This window comes from Protopterus annectens, chromosome 8.part1 (assembly GCF_019279795.1).
Source record: "Protopterus annectens isolate FY-2018-M chromosome 8.part1, PAN1.0, whole genome shotgun sequence".
In the NCBI taxonomy this organism is placed as follows: Eukaryota; Metazoa; Chordata; order Ceratodontiformes; family Protopteridae; genus Protopterus; species Protopterus annectens.
Window position 1 is genome coordinate 279,382,700 of NC_056742.1, and position 26,207 is coordinate 279,408,906.

The following is a 26,207-nucleotide window of genomic DNA, read 5'->3' on the forward strand; positions in this document are numbered from 1 at the left end:
AAAGATCTATGTCAGTTATCACAGTTCGGTTGAGTTCGGTTCAGTTCAGTCGGTCAGAGGCTCATCACCTTGCCTTGAGGAAGTAAGCATCTCGGCATCTCATTTTGCCTTGTTGTATTAATTAAGTTAACTAGGGAACAGTTATTCTTTAGACAGTCAGGAAATACAGTGAGATTAGTTAAGTATTGTTTTTCTGCATCTGTGTGAATCAATTCACCTGCTATTTTTATATTGCCTGTGACTGAAACTCTGGTGTTAATTTACCTAGGTATTTAGTATTCTCCATGTTTTCTATTTTATTATTTATTATTGGATATTTTTATACTTTTCATTGTGGCTGGTCTTTTAGAGAATACTTTTAATATCTTGAAAGTGATTATGCTTATTTTACGGATAACTTGGCCACTCCAAAAAGGCTTGCTACTTTGGTTACACTCTACCACTAATTTTACTTAGTACATTGGATACCCTTGTAATAGCCTTAGAGTGGTTGACTGGTAGCAGAGTGGTTACCTTATAGTCTGGGCAGTGTGTAGTAAATCTCTGCTAGCCTTTCCCAGGAGAGTGTGTGAGTGTGAGTGTGTGTGAGTGTGTGTGAGTGTGTGTGAGTGTGTGTGAGTGTGTGTGAGTGTGTGTGAGTGTGTGTGAGTGTGTGTGAGTGTGTGTGAGTGTGTGTGAGTGTGTGTGAGTGTGTGTGAGTGTGTGTGAGTGTGTGTGAGTGTGTGTGAGTGTGTGTGAGTGTGTGTGAGTGTGTGTGAGTGTGTGTGAGTGTGTGCCCACGCAAGAAAGTCAAATACTGAGATGTGGGTGTACCAGCTACTTGGAACTGGGACACAGTACTCCAAAGTGAGTCTTGTTTGGGATCTGGAGAGACACGGAGTCCAGTCCCAGGTCAAGAGTGTGTTCCCTGTGTGCTCTTGGGGGAAACTGTTCTTGATGCAGAGAATTATATCTTAAAATACTGTGTAAATCCATTCCTGATTTTAGTGGCTGTCTCTCACCAGTGTCAGTGGTAAGGATTGAGGCTCCTTGATTACTGGCCTGGAGTACAGAGACCATCACATGCTCATGGTAGATCAGTGGGATAGGAAATGAACTGAAGCTGTGTGTACTCTCAAAAGCCACAAGGTAAACATACAGAGTTTCATTTTCACAACAGTTTTTATTTATTTTTGTTAGTTTAGTTTAGTCAGGGAAAGTTGGCAAAGAACCAGTTGGCTAAAGTGTTTGAAGCCAAAGGACTGGTGCATGCTAACTGGACTAAAGAGGAAATTATTTCAGCTGTAATCACAGCTGCAGTGTGGACTACTGGCCTGGAGGACAACCAGTCTGGTGATGGAGATATGCAGTCTTCATAAACAGGACAGTTCAACTGTTCCTCAGAGGACTTAAAAATCCATCTGGAGTTAAAGAGACATAAATTGGAGGCCAAATGTTTGGAGGCTGGAGAAAAGGAGAAGCAGCATCAGTATGAACTAGAGATCAAAGAGAGAGAGAGAGAGAGAGAGTATGCTGATTTGGGGATAAAGAAAAAGAGAAGCAGCGAAAACACGAGAGGGAGCTGTTAACTGTTCTTCAGGGTCATGGAGAAGGGAATAACTGGACCTCAGAAGCAACAAACATCAGTCCATTTCTTCCACAATTTGCAGAAGGGGGTGACTGACAGTTTTATTCATATAGTTGAAAGAGTATATAAACAGGATAATGCTGACCAAGAGCTCCTTACTCCATGGAAAAGCTCTAAGTGCTGTTTCTAAATTGTCTGATACTGACTGCTTAAACTATGATAGACTGAAACCATGTTTATTGAATTGCTATAAGTTAACATCTGAAGCTTACAGAAAAACAAATTGTGAGCACTGACGCAAGGCAGATGAACCTGTATTTCCACATCAACTAATAAAAATGGCAACAAGCCACAAATGCAAATAGAAGCCATCAAAAAGAACTCCAGGAACCACGCCAGAAGTAAAACACTATTCCAACTGTTTTATTAAGCGCTTTTCGTCCCACACAGAGAATTTACAGACCATAAATTCAAGTTCAGAGCAATAGATTGTGTACTATCGGATAGGTGAGGGAGCCAAGATTCACTCCTTTTGGAGAGATTGGAATCCTTTGGCAACTTCGTAAAAGTGTTTGTCATTACCAAGGTTTAAATGAAGTTTATTCCATATTTTGTATTTTAAAATGAAAAAGCTTGATGAGATAAGAAGCACATCCATTATGCATTATTTTATGTATTTTTTTATTTTCTATTTTCATGGACTGATATAAACTAGTAAGTAGGCATGCATTCAGTAGTACATAGTCAGTGGATGTTTTGGGTTTAATAGAATGCTATAGGAAAACATGTGGAATTTTCCTTGGGAATTATGGGGTTAAATTCAGTGGAAATGAAAAGTTTTTTATTGGTTGTTGTGAGCGCATGATTTATCATTGTTCTTAATATAAATGTTGTTTATTTCGTTCTGACTTCATCTGAAGTCCCACAATTGTGTGGGATGAAAAGCACTTAATAAAACGGTTGGAATACTTTTTTACTTTTGGCATGGTTCCTGGAGTTCTTTTTGGCGGCTTCTGTTTGTATTTGTGGCTTGAACCTGTATTTGATTATATTGCTGAGTTAAGCACTTCTTTTCATAGATGGGTGAGTGGGCGTCAGGTCACCACTTTTGAAAGAATGAGAGACCTTTTGGTGCGGGAACAAGCCTTTAGAACTTTCCCTAAGGATATGAGAATCTGGTTGGCAGACCAGGAATGTAACCTGCAGATGAGCTGGGGAGAAAAGGGGATCTCTACTTAGCAAGTAGGGCATCACTGGATACCCAGTGCTGCACATGGATATAAGGAAACCCATTGTGGGCAGCCTAAATCACCCACAACAGAGTGTACCAGTAACAGGGGAAGCCACTAGTTTAGGTGAATGGCCAGGATCAGGGGTTACATGTTTTAAATGTAACCAAAGGGGCCATGGGGTATACAAACGTCCACTGTGGCAAGGTGTGGAACAAAAGGTGAGGGAGCCAGCAGGTGGGAATAACAGCGTGCCAGTAATAAGTTGTCGAGACAAAAGGGGTACCAAACTAGCACCGGAGTCTGTATCTTATCTTGGTGGATGGAAGACAGGCCACTGCTAAGACAGACAGCCTCTGACATAACTAATGCTAACCACACAAAGGCAAAAACGAAACCAATAATCTAAGAAAAAACAGGTAGAAGGCAGGCAAGCAGGCAAAACACGAACATGAACACTTCCTTAGGGCAACCAAATCCTTTATTGTTAAAACAACAAGATAAGTGCTTTTGTCTCAATTTTAGACAATCAAAGAGACTTCATCAGATAAAGCTAGAAAAAATAAAACTAGATTTAAAAACCAGAACCAAGACCCAGATGACATCATTTCCTATTAACGGGATTAACCATTTTTAAAGTGACAGTATTAAAATCAAATAGTGTGCCGAGATCAAAACAATACCTTACCAGTTATAAAAACATCAAACACTATGGCATAAAACAAGAACTTCATCTCATATAATATCATCGCTACCTTATAAAATATATAGAATACATACACTACAAATTATGAATGCACATAAAATGTATGAGCAAGTAATTGAATAAATATATATGTGGTTAAATGGAAATGGGCAAAACTAAGCTAAGTAGATAAATATATATAGTAAATATATATATATATAAATATATATATATATATATATATATATATATATATATTTATATTAAGTCAGGGTAATGTAATCACATACTACAAATACATATTAATATCCTAAAATGTATATGAAAATATATAAATATATAAAAATACAATAAATATGAAATAAATATGAATAACATTGTAAAAATAGGAATATATATATATATATATATATATATATATATATATATATATATATATATATATATATATATATATATAAAACATGAATGGAAATACATCATAAATATTCAAATATTAGTGTCTATATATATTCCTATATGCACCTAATGACCATCTCCTACCACCTTCAGACTAATGGTCTTGCAGACAAGTTAAACTCTGCATTAAAGACGATGCTACGGGTATTTGCAGACCAGTTTAAGAGAGACTGGGACAAATACTTGCCCCATCTACTGTTTGCATGCACTCAGGTACCCTAAAAATCCACAGTTTTTTCACTCTGAGTTGCTGTATGGGCATAGGGTGAGGGGGCCTTTAGATTTGATTTGTGATGAGTGGGAGGGTAAGTATGAATCCTACAAGGAGTTTGTTGTGCCATATGTCCTAAACCACAGGACAAGGCTTAGGGGGGCTCATGGGTTTAGCCCAGGAAAACCTGGCAGGAGTCCAACAGCAGAAAAATGTCTGGTATGACAGGAATGTTCAAGCCTGAGAGTATACTGTGGGACAGCAGGTTATGGTGTTCATTCCTGTCAGACGCAAGTGGTAAGGAAGGTCAGTAATGTTAATTACATGGTAAACCTACTAGGCAGGAGGCAGGGGTACAAACTGTACCATGTTAACATGATGAAGCCTTACAGGAGGCCCTGGTGCTGAGTATTTGCATTGGATAGCAGAAGGAGTTTGAGGGGGATCTGGTGACTGATCTCCTCAGTGAAGTTTGGACTGACACCTCTGTGGAAGGGGTAGCAATATCCTGTGGCTATCTCCTACCAAGGATCAAGAAATTTGAGCAGTGGTGCAGAAGTTTGGGGGCATGTTCACTGGGAAACCTATTTGCTCCCTCCTGGTGCAGCACCATCTGGATATAGGACCCCAAAGGCCTATCAAGCAGGCCCCTTACAGGGTGCCTGAGCAAGTCAGACAGACACTGAGGGAGGAGATACAAGAAATGTTGGATATGGGGGTAATCTAGAAGTCCAGCAGTCCCTGGGCCACCCCAATGGTGCTGGTACCAATGAAATATGGTAGCATTAGATTCTGCGTAGACTACAGGAAACTAAACAGTCACACAGAGCCAGATGCTTACCCCATGCCTAGGGCTGATGAAGCCTTAAAGCATCTGGGTGGGGCTAAGTATCTGACCAAAGACTAATGACAGGTGCCCTCAACTCTCATTGCTAGAGTAAGTTCAGCCTTTGTGACTCCTTTTGGATTATATAAGTTCACAAAGATGCCCTTTGGGGTGAAAATGCCCCAGCAACCTTCCAGAGGCTAGTAGATTGTATGCTAGCAAGAACAGGAGATTATGCCCTTGCTTATCTGGATGTTATTGCTATCTACATCCATTCCTGGGAAGATCACCTTCAGGATATCAGGGAGGTCCTGGGTAGAATGAAAGCGGCAGGGTTGACCATTAAACCCATTAAGTGTCAGGTGGGTATGGCAGAGGTCTCTTACCTGGGACAGAATGGGGAGTGGCAAGATTAGGCCAGAACCTGCTGAAGTGGAAGCTATTCAGGCACGGCCTGCCCAGTTATGAAAAATCAGGTGAGGGCATTCTTGAGGACAGTGGGGTACTATAGAAAGTTTGTTCCTAATTATAGTGCAATAGCTGCTCCCCTCACAGACCTGACAAAGAAAAACAGGTCACATAAGGTACTGTGGACCCCAGTCTGCAAGCAGACACTTCAAAAGCTTAAAGGGGCTTTGGGAGGACCCCTGTGTTAGCCAGTCCAGATTACAGCAAAGAATTTGTTGTACAGGTGGATGCTTCAAACCATGAGGTGGGGGCTGTACTCAGCCAGGTTTATTCAGAGGAAGAAGAGCACCCAGTTTTATATCTCAGCCGTAGACTCCAACCCAGGGAGGAATGTTATGCAGATGTAGAAAAAGAATATCTAGCCAATAGTATGAACACTGCAGAAATTTCAGCCTTATTTGTATTGAATGAAATTCAGTGTGGTTACAGACCACAATCCCTTAACATGGCTACATAGTGTCAGCCACAAAAATGCCAAGTTATTAAGGTGGAGTCTAGGGTTGTAGGCATATGGCATGACAGTACAGCACCATAGTGGGATTAGCAATGCCAATGCAGATGGATTCTCAAGACAGGGTATGGGTTAAAGTGTTCCCAGACAGGTCCATTTCTCTCAAACAATGTTTTTCCAGGGTCACTTGAAAAAGCTAGCTTAAGTCTTCAAAGGGGTGGGCAGAGAGAGGGATGTGATGATGTGAGGTACTGCCATCTGTGCCACGGAGAATACGGCAGTACAAGTGTAACATATGCAAGCATAGTTAGCAGCTGGAGTTTCATAAAGAATTTTGTGTCCTTTGACTATCATACTGACTTGTACAGATGCTTGTGTTAAAATGTATTAACAGTGTTGTTATAACTGACTGAACATATATGTTTAAATAGAGAATTCTGGAAGGGAAGAGTAGAATCTTTTGAAATTGCTCTACAGCTTTCAGATGCTGCAACAGATCTTAGCAAAGCATTGTGTGTGTATTGTACCAGAGTCAGGTGATCAAATGTGATATCATTCTATAACCAGCACTGAGAGGATGGAACTCTCACAGCAGTTTGTCTTGTTTTGTTTTGTTTGGAATGTAATAAAAAGATTTACGTCAGTTATCACAGTTCTGTTGAGTTCGGCTCAGTTCAGTCAGAGACCCATCCCCTTGCTATCTTGCCTTGCTGTATTAATTAAGTTTAACTATCTTTAGATAGTCAGGAAATACAGTGAGATTAGTTAAGTATTGTTTTTCTGCATCTGTGTGAATCTATCCCACTGTGTTATTTTTATATCTCCTGTGGATGAAACTTTGGTGTTCATTTTACTTCAATATTTAGTATTCTCTTATTTTCTATTTTATTTTTTATTAAATATTTTTATACTTTTCATTGTGGCTGGTCTTTTAGGGAATACGTTTAACATCTTGAGAGTGTTTATGCTTATTTTAGTGATGTCTTGGCCACTCCAAAAAGCCTTGCTGCTTTGGTTACACTCTACCATTTACATTAGTATTGATTTTACTCAGTATAATTGGATACCCTTGTAAAATTATTAGGGCGGTTGACTGGTGGCAGCATGGTTATTTTATAGTCTGGGCAGAAGGGCACAGCTAGTAAATCTGTGCCAGCCTTTCCCAGGTGTGTGTGTGTGTGTGTGTGTGTGTGTGTGTGTGTGTGTGTGTGTGTGTGTGTGTGTGTGTGTGCGCAAGTCAGATACCCAGGTGTGGGAGTGTCAACTACTTGGAACTGGGACACAGTGCTCCAAAGTGGGTCTTGTTTGGGATCTGGAGAGACAAAGTCCAGTCCCAGGTCAGGAGTGTGTTTCTTGTGTGCTCTTGGAGGAAATTGTGCTTGATGGAGAGAGCTGCATCTTAAAATATTGTGTAAATCCAGTCCTGTTTTTAGTGGCCATCTCTCCCCAGTGTCAGTAGTGAGGAATGAGGCTCCTTGATTACTGGCCTGGAGTAGAGAGGCCTTCACAATGATAATAATGGAAAGAGAGATTGTATTTACCAGAGAACCAATGCTGTTAAGTTGGTATCCAGATCTGAAAGCCCCACATGATGCAAAAGCCCTCGTACTGCTTCTCAACGTGGTGGCTGAGAAAGCTACCACAGACAGATGGAAATGTCCAAAGACGTCTGTATAGAAGGATGTCAGTCAGTGATTTAATGGAGGAAATTAGGAAAAGGGCACGTTTGGTGTTAAAAAGGTATGGAAAACACGTTAAGAGGAAATGGCAACTATGACAAAAATTTTAGATGTCAAAGTGACATAAGCTTGTAAGATATTTGAGGAGAGCCTGTTCATATTGGAATTTGTAATACTAGAGAGAGGAGAAAGGGTGCACACCATAAAATAAAATAAAGTAAAAAAAATGAAAATAGGACAGTATGTTAGGAACTTGTAAATAGTTACCTAACAGGTTAAAGCTTACTTTTGGTATCTATTTAATTATAAGTGGTTTGGGTAAAGTTAAAAAGATCTATGATCATCAAGGATAGTATAAAAGATACGGCAATGTACATTCATTTTAAAATTATTGTTATATAACTGTGCGACAATAACTGTAATAATTACGTAGCTTTGTACACATGGAATGAGATTTTTTAGTAGTACTTTTTTTTATACAAGTCTATTTTACAGGTGCTTGGACTGATTGTTGTTTTAGTTGTTTATAATAAATGTTGTGATAGTTAAAAATAATATCTACAATATCAGAAAATGCATCACAACTAAAAATATTTAGGAGCATGGCAGCATGTTGATAGCAGTTTAGTTTACTTGAGTGCCATTTCAGTGAAAATGTTTCACCGAAAACATTTCAGCAATAGTGGAGAACTATGAATTATTTTCTTCACTACTGTGCAACCTCATCGTAGGTATATTTAAGTTCAGGGGCATCCACACTACACAGGTGAGTACAGGGGGATTGCCCCCAGCAAAAAAAAAAAAAAAAAAAAAAAGATTTATTCCAAGTTTTGCCTAAAGTGTTTTTGGCAAACCATTTTTGGAGTTTTCCCATTAGGGGAAATTGTGTTGATACGCTGATGATTCCAAGCTTTCAACATACAAACTGCTTTCAAACAAAAATGGTAACTAACCATATTGCAAAAGACATAGTATAGTTAGCTGCTACTTAACTATTACTATTTTTTTCTTTTAAACACCTTCATTAAATTGTCACTTAATACATAGGCAAAAAAAAACATTAATACAAAATTAAACAAATCTTATTAACATTTTGTTTCCATTTATGTACCTTATACATGTGTTATTTCTTTATAACTATCATAAGTCTAAGATTATATAAACTGCTCATTTCCTGCCTTCCCTTGAATATGATTCATCCTCCTGAACATTATTCTGTGTGTATTATTTCCATGATGTCCATTTATATTTATGCAATTTGCTCCTTCCCTTTTCTAAACATTCCTCTTCAATTATTTTATCTCTTTTGGAATATTCGAAACTTCAAACACAGTTGGTTTAGACCGTCTTTCATTTTGTAGTAATTGCATTTTGGTAGCCAACATAACAAGGCATTATTAAGTCTAGACTATTCAGATCTTCTGATCACCCGAATTGTTCAAGTACTCTGTAGGGAATTTTTGAAATCTACCAACTCATACTCCTAAAGCATATGCTCCCAGTCACCTCTTTCTTCCTTATTATGCCTCCAGCATTTGTTATCTACCCGAGGAAACATTTCTTTGATGTCTTCTTGGTGTATAAAAATACCAATAGAAACACTTTCAAGCAAAAATTCTAAACCTTCTGGACTTTACTGCACACTTCAGAGCCCTACATTTGTCTTCCCATTATTTGTAAACTGCTTTTCTAATCTCTCTTCCCAAACTTTTCTAACCACGGATTGATTCTTATAGTAATCATGCAGTATTGTGTGTTCTACTAATTATCCTTTTTTTAACAGCAGCTCCTGCCCTAGATTTACCTAAACTCTACCTGAGCAGATTTTTAACGTAGGATTTCCCTATACCTTTCTCTTTGCCTATACTTCAATATTAATCCCTAGTACAGAAGGCAGTCTTGAGCCTGCAGTCCAAATGTCTTCTTGTGGTCTCATCCCACTCCATTTCCTTTCCAATTTTTAGTTGTTTGTTCCCAATTCCTTGGTTCCTTTGTCAGTTTTCTCCAGTGAATTCCATCCCCCCTGCCTATTTTATCTACCCGTACTTGCAGTAATCCCCACTGGCAAAATCTCCTTTCCTAATTCTTGTGTTGGCTTAGTTCTTAGAATAATTTCTGCTACTTCATGAATATAATACTCTGTATGGTTGCTATAATTCTCCTTAAGAATATGCATTCAAAACCCCGCTCTCTCAGTATTTCTTGAACACCCTCCTTGCTTCATCATCACCCTATTCCACTTTGGAATTGTAATCTTCTGCTTCTGTTACGTATATGAACCTAAACTGTGTAGCTCTAAAATATCCCTTCAAATCAGGTAATCCTAAATCAACTAATTCTACTGGAAAGGTCAACTTAACCCACTTGACTTTTGCTCTCTTCTCCTCCCAGATAAACTTCATCTTAATGTCCATAATACTCCATCTTTGTCCACAAAACTCCTTCACCTTAATGTCTACAACAGTTCTTCTGGTTGATAAAAATATGCCTTGATATATATAAAATTAAGGGACTAAAACAATTTCACTATGTGTATCTTGCTATCCATATCTATGAACAGGAGCTTCCAGGTTCTCAGTTTTTGCATTATTTTTCTGCTTAGTTTCTTTCCACATATCCTTAGCTGTCATAATAGAAGCATTTTTAATTCATTCTCCTAAATACTTGATCTCATCGTGCCCATATAAATATGGATACTGCTAAACCAATTTAGCGGGGGCACATAATTTATGGTTATAGCCTTTGTTTTGCCTTCATTCATTTTGTATCTCTAAGGCAGTGGAAGCATTGTAATAGAAGCTTCAACTTACTTTAACTTTACCTACCTTTCTTTTTACTTCTCCTTCTCCCTTAAACACTTTTCCCCCTTCTACCTCTAACCTTTTCCTATCATATCTCACTTTCTATTTCCTCTTATGGTATCATTAAACTGTATTATCTTACTGTTCTTTCATACAAATATTTGCTATAACATCTCCCTATTGTTTTTTTACATTATTAATCAACCAACATTTTCCTTTTATCTCTATTAGATGATGTAGTTTCATTATTATGCCTTATCCATGACTGATGTTACTATGTATGTATTGTTTGGAGCTTTTCTCTCCGGGCATCTGCTGAAAATGGATTCCTCAGACCCCAGTCAGACTTTCCCGGTAAACAAATGTCAAATAAATAACATCTCAATAAAACTTGAAATGGTCTCAGAATGTTCCATAACACCGAGATATCCTTTTCTGGATTTATCTAGTCCACAAATCATCTGCAAATAAAGCCAACTTTTCTTGATTATCATACCAGTCATATCCTCAACTTTCTGAATCCCTTATTTTCTTTGCCAATGACTCTAAATACAAAGCAAATAACAAATGGGAAAGGACATCTCTGCCTTTTTCATATGTTCAAAAACAACTTATCAGAGAGATACCTCCCACTTTAATTCTTGCCTCTAGTCCTTCATATACCTTCCTAATTAACCTCATTGTATCATGGAATGCAAATGTTCCTTATTCATAAAATCCTAGCTTACTTTGTTGAATACTTTCTCTGCATCAAGGCCAACTAGCAAAATAGCATTTTCTTACATTCTACTTCCCTCTGGAACATCATGATTTGGTTAATGCAGTCAAATGTTGGACTTCCAAGATGGCTACATACTGATCAACAGCTTACTTTCAACTCTCCCAATGTGAAAAAAGAACTGAGCAAAAGAAGCCATTGATAATTCTCAGCTTGAGTAAAATGTAGTTACTAGATAATAAGTACACTGCCTGAATCCTAGCAAATCAGAAATTTTGAGAACCTGAAAGAAAGTAATCCAGAAAAAGTGAAGAGGAAACACTGTAGCTGTTCAGCAAAAAGCAGTTCAAGCTTCAGCTTTGGCACAAGACATAGCTTCCAGTAATTTAGAGGAAAAAATAAATCAAATGTACCCAGAGGGGATTAAATAATAAAAAACAATGAGGGAAAGACTGGAAAAATAGAAGAAGCTTTGACTAGTTATTCTGCAAAAATCAGAGGTTGAGATGAAGAAAAGATTGGCTGAGTACGAGACCTCTCAAGAAGAGCCGTTTATAAAAATGGTAAAGTTAGAAGACAGCACATACAAAAAAACTGAGATATCTGTTGTACCAGTGAAACTGGAAGGTACAGAATATATTCATTTTATGGAAGCATAAGTAAGCAACTAGATTGGTATTCCACAGCCAAAAAGATTTGTTAACTGAAAGGGCACACTGAGTGTATGCTCCAAACTTGGCCATGAGAAAGAAACCAAGAATTGTATTAACAAAGGTACAATCACAATAGCAGAAAGAGTTGATCCTGACAAAACTGTGGCAAAAGGAAAAATATTACTAAGAGTGTTTGTGAAGAAAAATATTATTCATTGTAAATAAGGCAGAAGAGAAGCAAATTTATCCCAGCTATCAGGAAATGTTGAAAGGAAGGTGTGACATTCAATCTGCTGTATCCGCCTGTCTTTAGAATATTTTTCCTGAAGGATCAAAGATATTTTGATGCAGAAGAGGCTAAGGAGTAAATAAAAAATAGTTTATATCCAAGAAAAAGTGAGCCAGCAAACAGAAGAAGAATCTGCTTCTCATTCTCATAACAGTAAAGCACATAGAGAGACAGTGTCAGTGGAACATTCCCCAGTGTTCAAAAGGAAAAAGCTCAACAGACAGGAAAAAGGCATAGGTGTTGACTAGAGGTATCAGGGTACCTTAGACTTGAACCAGAGTCTGGTGATGGGAAATTGAGATAAACAGGAAGAAGGCCAGCAAATAAAATTAGTAAATAAATGGTAGATTATAAAGAGTCAATCAATTTTGTGAAATATGGCTTTGCAAGAAAAAGTGGCTGAGAAAGATTAGACTCTTGTTGACTTTGTTAAACTTGTCAGTGGACTGTAAAGCATATACTCCACCTTTATGTCATTAATGTTTAGAACAATACTAAAAGAGAAAGAAAGTAACTGTAAGCAAAACAACATTTGTTCTTATTAGTATTTATACAAAACATTTCATAATATAATCCACATGCTATATATAGTAAAGCAGTTTTATGTAGTCAGGGGTATTTTAAAAGTAGGGGAGAAGTCTCTTCAGTAATTGTTGTATGTATTAAAGATATTAATGCAAACAAGTACTTTTCTTAGCTGTAAAAAATACAGGCATTACAGTATAACAAAGAAGAAACGCTGTGCAAAAGCAAGTTAAATATTAATATGCTCTATACACAGTAGCAGGAACCAGGAATGCCTAGGTGAGGTGAAACCTCTGTGGCCCATTCAGTCCTGCCTATAAATCATCAATCAGTTCATCTGATCCATGGCAAGAGTTAGGTTGTCCAGCAGGGTAATCTACCCTCTTCCCAGCAAAGTGCCCCTTCCTCTGCAGCAGCTCTTCTGCCCTCTGAGAAGCATGCCTTCACACACTGAAGTTTATTCTTATAGTGCAACTTGCACATGCAGTAGATATGCACTAGGCTCAAATTCTACGAGGTAAAGACATAATGCTTCTGGTAGGTTATTACCCATGTGACAAGCCAAAGCCACCACCCCCTCCCCCCCGGATGGGTCAGTTGGCAATGGCTGCTCACTTCCATCCTTCCCCGCAATCTATCTATTCAATCTCTAAATCTTTAAGTGTATGTTCCAAAGAATGTAATGACAGTCATACACACAGCTGTAGGAATGATGGCTAGTGTCTTGGGCAATGTTCCTATTTGGTGCACCCCCCCCCCCCAATACTGTGGGAAAAGAACAGCTATAGAAGCCATACATACATACCGAGTCCTCAGATGCACAGCAACAAAAAATAACTGAAATAGCTATTGGGTGCATATCAAGACCTTCAATTAAATGTACCTGATAACCTTTACCAAATTCATGGGTTCAGTTCTAAGTGTGTCTTCTGTAGAATAGCTATTTGCACTCTACATTTTTTAGTATAGTTTACTACTCCTTTTTTTTTTGTATTTTTCTGTGAGACCATTGAAACTTAAAGACATTGCAGAAAGCATAATTTTTTAAACATCTTTTCTTTCCAGCTTCTCTGGTAAAGCAGAAAATCTCAGGTTTTCCTTATATGCTCTGTCCTCTAATTCTATTATTTTTTTAAACATCTCTTCGTGTGCAGTCTCATATTCAGTTAGCCTTTTATTCATTTTGACATCTGTGTTTTGCAATTTTATCAGCTCATCTGCGATGGTGGTGCTGCGGTAGTGTTGTCGCCTCACAGTAAGACGCTATCCGGTTCGATTCTCAGGTAGAGCGTCTTCTGTGTGGAGACATGCGTAAATGGGCGTCCCTTTGTTGAAGGTTGTGCGTCAGGGCTGGCAACTCGGCATGGAAAAATCAGCTGCCAATCATTAGCGGACCGGTGTTCCGCTGTGGCGACCCCTAACCGGGAAAAGGCCGAAAGACACAACAAAATCAGCTCATCTGAATATTTTTTTTAAAGCTCATTCCATTTTTTTTCAAGCCTTTTGTTGTTTTAATTGATATATTCCATCACTGTTTCATTTATTTTTATCATGTCCATGTGCAACTGTTTCTACTTTCCTCCAGGTTACTGAAAGTCATGTCTGGAGCTTGTACTGCTTTTTGCTGAACAGCTGATGTACTTTTCCCAGTCAATTATTTTCGTCACCTTTTGTGGTTTACCTTTAAAACCGCGATTTGCAGAAGGGCGAGTGCTCATATGAGTGACTCAAAACCACGAAACTAACAATGTCGACAAACCTATATGTTTGAAAAACAGCAAATCGAACAGCAGATTCGCTGTTTTTCGAAAATGAAAGTCGAAGAAAAAAAAACTAAGTGTAAAGGAGGGGGGCAAGCCTCCCACACCCTCCCCTACTTTATTATACTAACTCTGAGATCGCACTACAGTGGGGAAAGGAACCATTTCCCGATAACCACCATAGTGCACTCTGCCCCTGAATGCTGAATGTGCAATGAGCGAATCTCGCTGTGCATTCGCTCATTGCACTTTCGAACCTTTTTCCATTCGGCGTTTGCAAACCTTGCAAACTGCCTTTCAGATATGTGCTGTTCGCCCTTCTGCAAATCGTGGTTTTAAAGGTAAACCACCTTTTGTAGCTCATTTACCTTCAGCTCCTCTCTAATTCTTTTTTCCTGGCATCCAGGCAGTGCCCTTACTAGCTAGTTATTGAAATTTACCCAGAGGTTAAGGTCCACTGGCTTTCTTTGCTAAGTTTCTGTTTTCACACAGAGAGAGCTAGAATTAAGCTGTTACTCAATGTGCAGCCATCTTAGAAGTCCAATAGGATTGATCTTAAGGAGCAAGACTCTCTACTCCCGCTTTATTACAAAAATGAATGTTAAACTAAGTAATTCACTTACTTTAAGGAAACAAGAGCTGAGCTGAGGAAGTAGGAAAAATGTCTACTTATATGCAGCTGAGGGGACTGGCTGCCTCTTAAATGACAATCACAGCAGGTCAGGTAGTGAAGGACCACAGCTGTGACTGCATATACATCTTGGGGTGGGGGTGGGGGGGGGTCAGAAAAATATTTCTACAGTAAAAACAGGTATTTAATTCAAGTATGTTTAGAAAGAAAGGAATAAACATAGTCCATGGCAGTTTAGCTTGATTAAATACAAGAGGGACATAAACTCAGAATACATCAGTCTGCCCATGGAAACAAATACTTTATTGTAATAGCAGTTAAACACAGAGGTGGCCACTGTTAGAGCTCATACAGTTCATTTGGCTGAAAACTCTGAATCTATATATTGATTCACAAGCACATCTCCTACTTACTTTTAGTAGGTAGCATCAGAAAGCTTTACACACAGTCTCTAGAACAATTCCCTTTAGTACTCTGCAAATCAGTCGAATTTCACACATCTTCATTGTCTCAGAACTGTTTGCAAATAAAGTTATTTCTTCTGTTGAGAAGCAGCATCTTTCCCTAAGGAATCATCAACTCTCCAAGAACACAGCTCTTCTTTCTACTTTTGGGTCAGGGCAAGTAATTCAATGCCCATTTCAGGTCTGTTCAAACTACACTTTCTCTCTTCTTTTAAATGTCAATAAGGTAGACAGTATCTCAGTTCCTAGTTTTCACTGAATCGCACACAAAAGTCTACCATCTTCCAAGTTACAGTAGGAAAACACGTCTCATTGTTTCCAGGATTCACTAAGACAGACAAGTGGTCTACTAGTTTCAGAGTTTCATTAGGGGATGACAGCTTTATGGTTGATGGGTTATACTAAGGCAGACATGCAGACTCCTCAGACAGGGTCTTCTTTCCCCTGTTAACTTTAAATCTAAAAACTCTAAGCAAATAAAGCAGGAAACTTCTACCTGTGTAAGTCTCATTCAATTAACATTCCAGAGTGCCCTTCCATTTTTCACAAACTTAAAGGACTGTGCATGTCATAACCGCACCCTCTTTTTCTTACTAGCTAGCTAATATTTCAAACTTGAATGTTTGAGGCACAACACTTAAATCATTTAGCTCAACCCAAATTCAACTTGTCTATTATGATTAGGAATTAAATAACTGAATGGGGTACAGAGGGACATAAAAATAATGATTTTATAAAAAGAATACATAAATTGAAAGAACATAAATTATACAAAATTTTTGCATCTAGGAAATTTGGAATGGGACATACTGTTAATGCAAAATAGGAAGGAGATGAAACCTTGGTTGTGGAGAAAGGGACATTATATGTAACAGAATATTAAATTTAAGACGTGTTAATTGCTTTTAATTATTAGCCATTTTATTTATGTATTTATTTACTCTTATCTATATATTTAATTATTTAATTTGTTTAATCATTTAAAGTTTCACAGGATTTTACATTACAGGAAATATATGAAGTTGTTGTTGCATCTTTCGGCTTTTCCCGGTTAGGGTTCGCCACAGCGGAACTCCGGTACGCTAATGATTGGCAGCTGATTTTTACGTTCCGAGTTGCCAGCCCTGACGCAGAACCTTCAACGAAGGTACGCCCATTTACGTATGTCTCCACACAGAAGATGCTCTAGCTGAGAGTCTAACTGCACAGCGTCTTACTGTGAGGCGACAACGCTACCACAGCACCACCACCGTGGATACCTGTATGCTAAATCTGTTGCAAAGTGCTCTATAACCTTTAATATCCACTTGAGTTACCACCGACTTGGGTGGATGGGACTTTGGTTTAATATCTCACCTGAAGGATAGCACCTCAGGAGTGCAGCAAACCCCTTATACTAGAAATGCAGTGTTTGCTTGGAAAATGAATCCAGGACCTAGTTTAAGAACAGAACCCAGTCTTCCGATCTTCAAGCATCAAAGGCAAGTGTTGAATCAGTGGCATTGTTCTAAGGACTTTGATGCGCTTAGATCTCCATATTCTGCAATACTCCTTCCCTGTAATGTTTTCTTTTTGGCAAGACATTTCTTTCTTATTCACAGTATCTACTTCAGATTTTTTTCTACAACACTAGTAACTGGAAATAAATTCTTCCCAGACGGACCCTTTCTGCTCAGGTGTGTGTAACACAAGCTGTAAGATAAATCTAATTTCTAAGCACATGTTAAAAAATATATATTTAGAATTCAAAGCTTAGTTCTAAACAGACATTCAAATAACAAAAATGAGGAAAATACAAACTGAGATCACAATTCTTAGTAATACTAACTTCATGCATATCAGTACAGTGATCAGATGTTTCTAACTTATGATATTATAGATACCTGGTAAAATGTGGAAAAACCCATCAGAAGTTTTAATTATATGTGCCATCCAACGCTCACAACCTTCTAGGCTACGCTGTTGGCAAAAGTGATGCAGGTTACTGAGTGATGAAAAATGGCATAATCTGCTCATCTCATAAAACTGAGGTGGTGCTATCCAAATTTCCTTATTTCTGAAGGATGTCAGGGCATCCACTGGACTTGACCACTAGAAGAAAAATACAAACAGAAAAAGGCATTAGGTTTGTACAGTGGAATACATCATTTTATGTAAAGCACTTATAAAAAAAAAAACAGCTGCTGGGCTTCACAGTTTGGGAAAACTGAACAAGCATTTCAAACCCAAAAGAAGAACTAATGGATCTCATCAAAGAGTATGCTAAACATAAAAATGAACAAGCATTCCAAACCCAAAAGCAGAGCAAATGCATCTCAAGGGGTGTGCTAAACATAAAAACGAACACGCATTCAAAACCTCCAAACAGAACTTATGAATCTCAGAGAGTATGCTAAACATACTTTTTCAAATATGTTGCTATATACAGTGGATATAAAAAGTTTACACACCGCTGTTAAAATGCCAGGTTTTTGTGATAAAAAAAAAAAGAGACCACAATAAATAATTTCAAAACTTTTCCCACCTTTAATGTGACCTATAACATGTACACTTCAACTGAAAAACAAACAAATATGTTAGGGGAAAAAATATAAAAAAATAAAAAACGTACAATAAGTTGGTTGCATACGTGTGCACACCCTTAAACTAATACTTTGTTGAAGCACCTTTTCATTTAATTACAGCATTCAATCTTCTTGGGTAGGAGTCTATCAGCATGGCACATCTTGATTAGGCAATATTTGCCCACTCATGTGCAAAAGCACTTCAAATCCATCAGATTGCAAGGACATCTCTTGTACACAGCCCTCTTTAGGTCACCCCCACATATTTTCTATTGGATTTGGGTCTGGGCTCTGGCTGAGCCATCCCAAAACTTTAATTTTCTTCTGGTGAAGCCATTCTTTTATTGATTTGGATGTATGCTTGGGGTCATTGTCATGCTGAAAGGTGAAATTCCTCTTCATCTTCAGCTTTCTAGCAGACACCTGAAGGTTTTGGGCCAAAAGTGACTGGTATTTGGAACTGTTCATACTTCCCTCCACCTTGACTAAAACCCCAGTTCCAGCTGAAGAAAAGCAACCCCAAAGCATGATACTGCCACCACCAAGCTTCACAGTGGGGAAGATGTTCTGTTGGTGATAGTAAGTGTTGTTTTTGTGCCAAAAGTACCTTTTGGAATTGTGGCCAAAAAGTTCAACCTTGATCTTATCAGACCATAACACATTTTCCCACATGCTTTTGGGAGACCCGATGTATTGTTTTGCAAATTTTAGCCTGACCTGGATGTTTTTCTGTGGTGGGAGGTTGGCGTAATGGTTAAGGTGCTTACCTTAGAAGCACAAGGTGCAGAGTTTGATTCCCACATGGGGTAACTGGCTAGGCTTAAAATGGTCCCAGAGGACAGTTAGCCTAGTACTAATCTATGAATCTATGTGTAAGAAAAGGATTCCATCTTGCAACCCTAGCCCATAGCCCAGACATACGGAGAATATGGGAGATTGTTGTCACATGTAGTACACAACCAGTACTTGTCAGTAATTCCTGCAGCTCCTTCAGTGTTGCTGTAGGTCTTTTGGTAGCCTCCCTAACCAGTTTTAATCTTGTATTTTCATTAATTTTGGAGGGACGTTCAGTTATTTGCAATGTAAGTGTTGTCCCATATTTTCTCCACTTTTTAATGACCGTCTTCACTGTGTTCCATGGTATATCCAATGCTGTGGAAATTTTTTTGTACCCTTCTCATGACTGATACCTTTCAACAATGAAATCCCTTTGATGCTTTGCAAGCTCTCTGTGAACCATGGCTTTTGCTGTAGCAGGCAACTGAGTAAATGTCAGGAAAATCCTACTAGGACAGCTGAATTTTATTTGGGGTTAATCAGAGTCTCTTTAATTGATGGCAGGTGTGTACCCCCGAAGACTGAATGCTGTAATTAAATGAAAAGGTGCTTCAACAAAGTATTAGTTTACATGTGTGCACACGTATGCAACCAGCTTATTGTACGTTTTTTATTTTTTATATTTTCTCCTAACAGATTTGTTTGTTTTTCAATTGAATTGTACAGGTTATAGGTCACATTAAAGGTGGGAAAAGTTTTGAAATTATTTATTGTGGTCTCTTTTTTTATACCACAAAAACTTGGCATTTTAACAGGAGTGTGTAAACTTTTTATATCCACTGTATGAAACACTGAACATATAACTGTTTATCTTCAGATGCCTTCCATGTGAAGAGGTGGTGAAGTAACCATAAACAGTACAGTACACCTCCGCAGAAAAAAGTACATTATATTATATATATATATATTTTTTTTTACACACATGGACGCACACAAGCACATTAAATATACAACTAAACAACTAAGATTCAAATTAATTCATAAGCAATATACAGTGACAGGAAGAAGTCCAACTACAGTAATAAGCAATTTGGACCACTGTTCATACTTACATGAAGCACTACAAATTGGATTCCTTTTCCACGTCCAAAAACTGGCTTTGCTAGCACTATTCTCCAAGGGATCCTGGATTTTTAATTTCTGCCTCCGCCCTTTTTATATCTATGCTATGGTAATCGTAATTTCTTCCTCCTCCCTTTTTATATCTACACTATGGTAATCTACCCAACTAGTTTAGTGCAACAGTGATCTCATGTTGCAATTAGTGCAGTTGTGCATACAAACTTAACATTAGCAGTAGATGTTCAAATAGATGACTGTTGGAGTAGTTTAACTCCTCCCTCCAGCACCTTTTCTTTAGCTGTTTTGTTCTATTGCCAGAATGGGGCTGTATATACCTTTGTGTAAACAGTTACTCTTGTTTTACATTTCCTGGCATTTTTTTCATAGCTATTGCTTCCCTTCCCGGGACAATAAAGCTCTGAAGTGTTCAGGCACTCTAACCACCTTTTATGTGGAGCTCTGCTTGAATTCCTGGTAGTTACAGTATGTGGAAGGCACCCTTAAATTTTGAAAAGCTTACAGGTGTTGGTTATATGCAAGCCACCTGCACCACGCACCTGATGTTTTATTCCAATTCTAGGGCAATGCAATGCAATGTTAAATAAAGATGATTATTTTGTGCAGTGGAAAACAATACAATCTTTTTTATCCAACAATCCTGAACCTTGAAATTTAATGCTGCATATACTGTGGATGGAGTTTTTTTGCCATTTCAGATTGCTTTGCTGGAATAGATTTGTGTACTACTTTCAAGATTTAGTAAATTCAGGATTCTAATATTCTGGATTTAACTACACAGGATTTTTACTTGGGTCATGCAGCCGATCCTTCCTTGTATAGCGGGACTCTTTCTGATGTGACAGGTGCAAATATTTAATAAGTCTATATTAAAATTGGTACTCACCAGTACGTTTCATTTACTGGTAAACCTGTGTACTGCACAACATACTTAACTAGTTAATATAAAAGAGCCACATGATGTGCTCACTGTAATCCTGGATCTTCAAGTCAATGCTCTGGCAGCACAACACACCTTTGGAACTTGCCTTACACTGAGCTTGACTAAGTTCTCCTCAGGTCAGTTAACTTTTGTGATAATAAAGTCTAAGCACAAAGGAAAACGTGATTTTCTGTTGCCCTACAGCCTCAAAACAGGCTTTACATTGGATGAATGGAGAACAGAAACAGCCATTCCCTTGCACAATAGTGGAACTTCAATGGACTCAATAGACTCATAAGCCTAACCTGTCTCATCTGAAAGGCTATGGAAAGGATCACTATAGAATTAATAAATAATGATACAGGTAATCTACAGACTCTCAACCCAGCTCATCTGGATTCCCCAAGGGCAGGTACTGTCTTCTTGCTGCTGACTTCTTCAAAAAAGTTAATGAAGCAATGAACAAAGGCAACAGAGCGCAATGCATATCAAGAACTTGCAGAGGCATTCAATACTACACCACTTTTGGGTATCATAGATAAACTCTCCCACTCCGATTCTAACCTGCTGGATAGCAAACTGACTCATAGGATCATAGGAAGTTACTAGGCTATTGGCCCTAAGACCCTTAGAAACCTAGCCAAGAATTTAGCCCATGTTCCAACAAGTCAGCACCTGATGCCCCTGTCTAGCAAGGACAAAGGTGGAATCCCAGGGGTGTATTTTCTGTTCCCCATTCAGTTATCTAGGTTGAGCTTAAAAAGTGTTAATGAGATTCTCTGCTTGACATGGAGCGGGAGTCTATTCCACAGAAGGGGAGTCTATGGGACACAAATCTGTCCCACCAACCACTCGTATTGATGTCACAGATGAGGTTGAGGTCAGGCGTGAAAGTTACTTGAGTGGAGCTTGACTTGCGGACATGCAGCAGTCCTCTCAAAGTGAGGTCTGAGATTGCTTTGTATGCCAGACCGAGGTCACCTGTGAGCAGTCTGTAAGAGAATGAATAGAGGGACAAGGCCTTTGGCCTATCTGTGTAGGGTAGATATTTGAGGCTCTAGAGTCTCCTGGTGAGGAACCTCTGTGGTCTCTCTAGCTGCTGCATGTGCTTTGTGAAGTACATGCCAAAAGGGGTATTGTACTCAATAATGGGTTTTATAAGGGAAGAATACAGGGATGTTATGACCACCTTGTCCCTGGATGAGATACCCTTACTAAAGAGGTGGGCCATGTAAAAAGCTTTCCATACAATGGAGGCAATATGGTGGTCAAAATCCAGTTTGCTATCAACCTGGGTGCCCAAGTCCCTCACAACTGATTGCAAGCTTAGGACCTTGTTATTAATGTGATAATTTGTGGGGATGTCACTCTCCCCAAACAGAACCTGGAAAGTTAGGGAGAGCTGCTCTACTACCTCCAAAATGAACTGTCAATACTGGTGTACCCCAGGGCCTCTCCTCTTTGGCATTTACTTCTAGGAGGTCAAAGCTAATATTACGGGTTTGAGGCTGACCAAGTTTGTAGATCGCTGCAAACTTGGTGCCATCACAAACTTTCAAGGAAGACACCATGATTTTTCAAGAGCTCTCGTCCCAAATGAAAAGCAGGCATGAAAACCATGGACTAAAACTACACACCAGAAAGTGTATAATCATATCCTTCAGCAAGCATGACTCCCTCTGTAACTATCACATTGACAACATACCCTGAAAATTGATCACAAAGTTTAGCGATGTGGGAACCCATTTTGATATTGGATTGTCCTTTGATCAACACATACCTACTGTTCTAAGGAAGTCGTTTTTCACAGCACCGCTTATATCTAAAGTTACTGCTTCCAGATCTAAAGATGTAATTGTTCTACTTTACTCTGCACTCATTAAGCCAATCATTGACTGTAATGTTCCTTTTGGTATGTACCTGTCCAAACACTTCTTACAGCTGGAATGACCACAGTGCCTTCTCACAAAAAAATTAAGGATCTAAAAATTCTCCTGACCATCTCAAAGCCTTGCCCATCTTCTCAGTATCATGCAGGCGACCTCTGCCTCTCCTACAGAGCTTCAAAAGATCCTGTTCTGTCAGACCTATTACGTATTTGCAAGTTCAATGGTATCTTAAACACCCACTCAAGGGATCTTAATCTGTTTTGTAAAAATTGAACATGTTGGAGGGATAGGTTTGTTTCACAGAGAATACTGCTTCAATGGAACAGTCTTCCACTCCACATAAAGTAAAGTCCTTCTCTTACACTATTCAAATGTAATTTAGATGAATGGATGGGTAACTGCAAATTCAATCCCAGTTTTGCATCCCTATCCCTCATGGATAGGGAAAGATGTAACTGTCTCAACATATCTTTGTTTGACCCAACTCTGGATTATTCATATGCAACACACAACAGCTAAAAACTACTATGGGAATGCAAGTCTAGGATTTTTAAGATCTTCACAGATCACTAGCCTAATAGGTATCTATGAAAAGTAAACTCAATTTATCACCTAGCAGTCCAGCCTTACACAGAGCTAACAGAAAATATCTCCCATATAGATTTGCATCCTTTTCATCACTTATTTTGTACTCTGGAGATATTCCACCCCAACCTAGGTCAAATCCAGGCCTGTGCAATAACAATACTGTTTTTACTACTAAGTACATCTGGTCAAACATCAGAGGCATTAAAGTGTTAATGAAAGAATTAACAATAAAAAAACATACATTTTCTGCAAAGCTGGAATGCACCTTACCTTCCTGAAATTATGACTGTTAGAAAATTCAGTCCAAACTAAGAAACAGTTCTACATTAGCTCAGTGCTGCAGAGAGAGATGAAGCTGTGACTGTGACCCAATGTACTCCAGATGATACTAATAGATGCAGCTACATGACTTGTTTATTTTTTACAAATGTGTGGTTACATTCACGAAAGAAAAAGCCAAAACCCACTAGCTATGTATGTTTTTATTTCAGCTTTTTTATTGACCTCATCAGTACAGCATAAGACATAAAAGTAAAAAAGCCATGGACAATCAGAAGTCATGTAGCTGAAACACTGGATGTCCTGTCATTTACATATATCCTATGAGCCTCAATTTCAGGAGGTTTAAGGTGTCACACAATAAAATCTCTGGCTTGGCTGTTTTTTTCTTGCAATTTTTTACTGAATGGTTTATCTGTGTGACCTTTTTACTCTTTGGTGTGTGTGTGTGTGTGTGTGTGTGTGTGTGTGTGTGTGTGTGTGTGTCTATACACACATATATAGACAGCTGGGTGTACTGGTAGAAAGATTTTTGTGGGTGTAAGAAAAGAGAATGCAGAAATGAGTGAACGCTCAATTGAGTGAATCACATATGACTGAATTTAGTTTTATATTGTGTAGGTAGGTTAGGGTGTGCAAGAAAATTAATGTTTAAATGTAAAAGTGGTGGTGTGATGATGTGCAACACTGTGTTATTGCAGTTGTGAATATACGAGTGTTTGCGGGTTAGGGTTAGATTAAGGGGAAAGATTCACTGTTACAAATATTATGAGTGCTCTGTGTTATGTGTCCTTTTGTCCCATTAGAGAAAGTGTTTTTAGTAACATAATGTGTAGAGTTAGGGCCAGGGGTAGGATTAGGGTTAGTACACTAGATAGATGGTGCACTTCTGCCTGTTGTACAGTGAATAATCATATTCTACAGTCTGCTGTTTCCAATTATTCATACTTTTTCCTTCCGTCACAGTCCTGATAGGATCAAGTCTTTCTGCTGGTATGATTGCATCTTTACTAAAATAGGTCTTGGGTGCTTTCTAAAGGCCAGGTTTGAAGCACAAACTCAGTGTGCCCTTTCAATTAACAAATCCTGCTGTGGAAACCAATATAGTTGCTTATTTGTGATTTCAAAAAAATGAATAGTCTATTCCTCCCAGTTTATCTGGTACAGCAGAAAATTTCAAGTTTTTTTCTGTGTGCTTTGTCTTCAAACTCTACAATTTTTTGAAACAGCTCTTTTGAGAAACATCATACGCAGCCAGCTTTTTCTTTATTTCACAAAGCTCCCACTGTATTTCACTGTAGAAGTAACAGACTGTAGCTTTTCATTACACCACAAGGTGGAGCTTTTTTTCAGGAATATAAAAGACAATATCGAAAGTGAGAGAGGAGACTGAGGGAAGACTGAAAGTAGTAGCTGAAGGGAAAAAGGGCCTTGCAGCATGACTGGATTTTCTTTCCTAGTGCTTTGGGAAAGGGAAGTGAAGTAGCAGGTTGTGTCTGTCTTTTGCTGAAATCCTGGATGATGGTATTTTGTGGAATCAGGAGAGAAGTCTGAAACCAGTAGTTCCAAGGCTGCCTATGATTCAGCAAGAAAAGTAGTTCCTTTGGGCCAAGTACAGAGAAGCCATAGATGATTACCAGAGTTCTGGCAGGTGATTTTTCTACTTTTCTCATCAGAGGAACCATGGTGCCTGGTCACTAGGATATTCTTGATGGAGTGGTGAGAGGCTCTAGCCATCATTTTATATTTTTATAAGATTGTTGATCTCCCCCAAAGTGTTCTGTGGATTACTAATAACTGGGATCCCTATGAGCTCCAACTTGGACCCCATCATGCCGGCAGCAAGACTGTAAGTAGTCACTGGCCAGGGAACAGGGTATAATAGAGTGTTTCATAGTTGGTCTGTTTAGAATTGATCAAGGGGGTTGAGGGTGTTAGTACTGCTCAATGACCTTGCATTTTCTAATATTTGTATTGTTGCATTATAAATCTTCATTGTTCAATGACATTGCATTTTGCTTGTCTTAGTACTGCCGCCTTCAAGAATTTTGCTGCTCTAGAGGTTCAGACCTTTAGACATCTCATTAATAAAATATATCTAATGTCTATAACAGTTAAAGAATCTATTCCAACACTGATTGATTACTTGATATTAAATTTACAACATAAAGTTTCTGATAAAGGTAAGCTTTCATACACACATAAAATTATCAGACAAGAAACTTTTTACAGTGTAGATACATACTGGAATTATTTCACTTCCATTAATGGGGACCCACCAAATCAACAAGATAAACAATATATATTGGAATCTGCCTATAGAACTACGTCTTCCATTGTCTGGAGACTTTATACATGGAAATTTCTACATAGATCCTTTTATACACCTTTGATGATGAATAAAATAAATAATAAAGATAATCTATGTAAAAGATGTAATGTAGAAATTAATGCGGACTGGGCTCATATGTTTTATGACTGTATAAAATTGAAAGAATACTGGAAGTCAATTACTGAATTTTTGCAGGCTCTTTTTACAGATAATTTCATTATTTCTAAATCTCTTATATTATTCAACACACCTGTACCTCAAAGTGTTAAAAAGGTTAAGCTTCCCTTGTTATGGTCTATT

At 38.3% G+C, this 26,207-nt stretch overlaps 1 protein-coding gene across 1 annotated transcript in view; it reads right to left on the reverse strand.

Moving 5' to 3' along the window:
* The window catches only part of NUDT19 (nudix hydrolase 19), a 135,126-nt gene that overhangs the window by 66,098 nt on the left and 42,821 nt on the right, over positions 1 to 26,207 (reverse strand). The window contains exon 2 of the mRNA XM_044081880.1: positions 17,300 to 17,507. Within this exon, the coding sequence (XP_043937815.1) occupies positions 17,300 to 17,507 (208 nt within the window). The remainder of the gene's footprint in view (positions 1 to 17,299; positions 17,508 to 26,207) is intronic.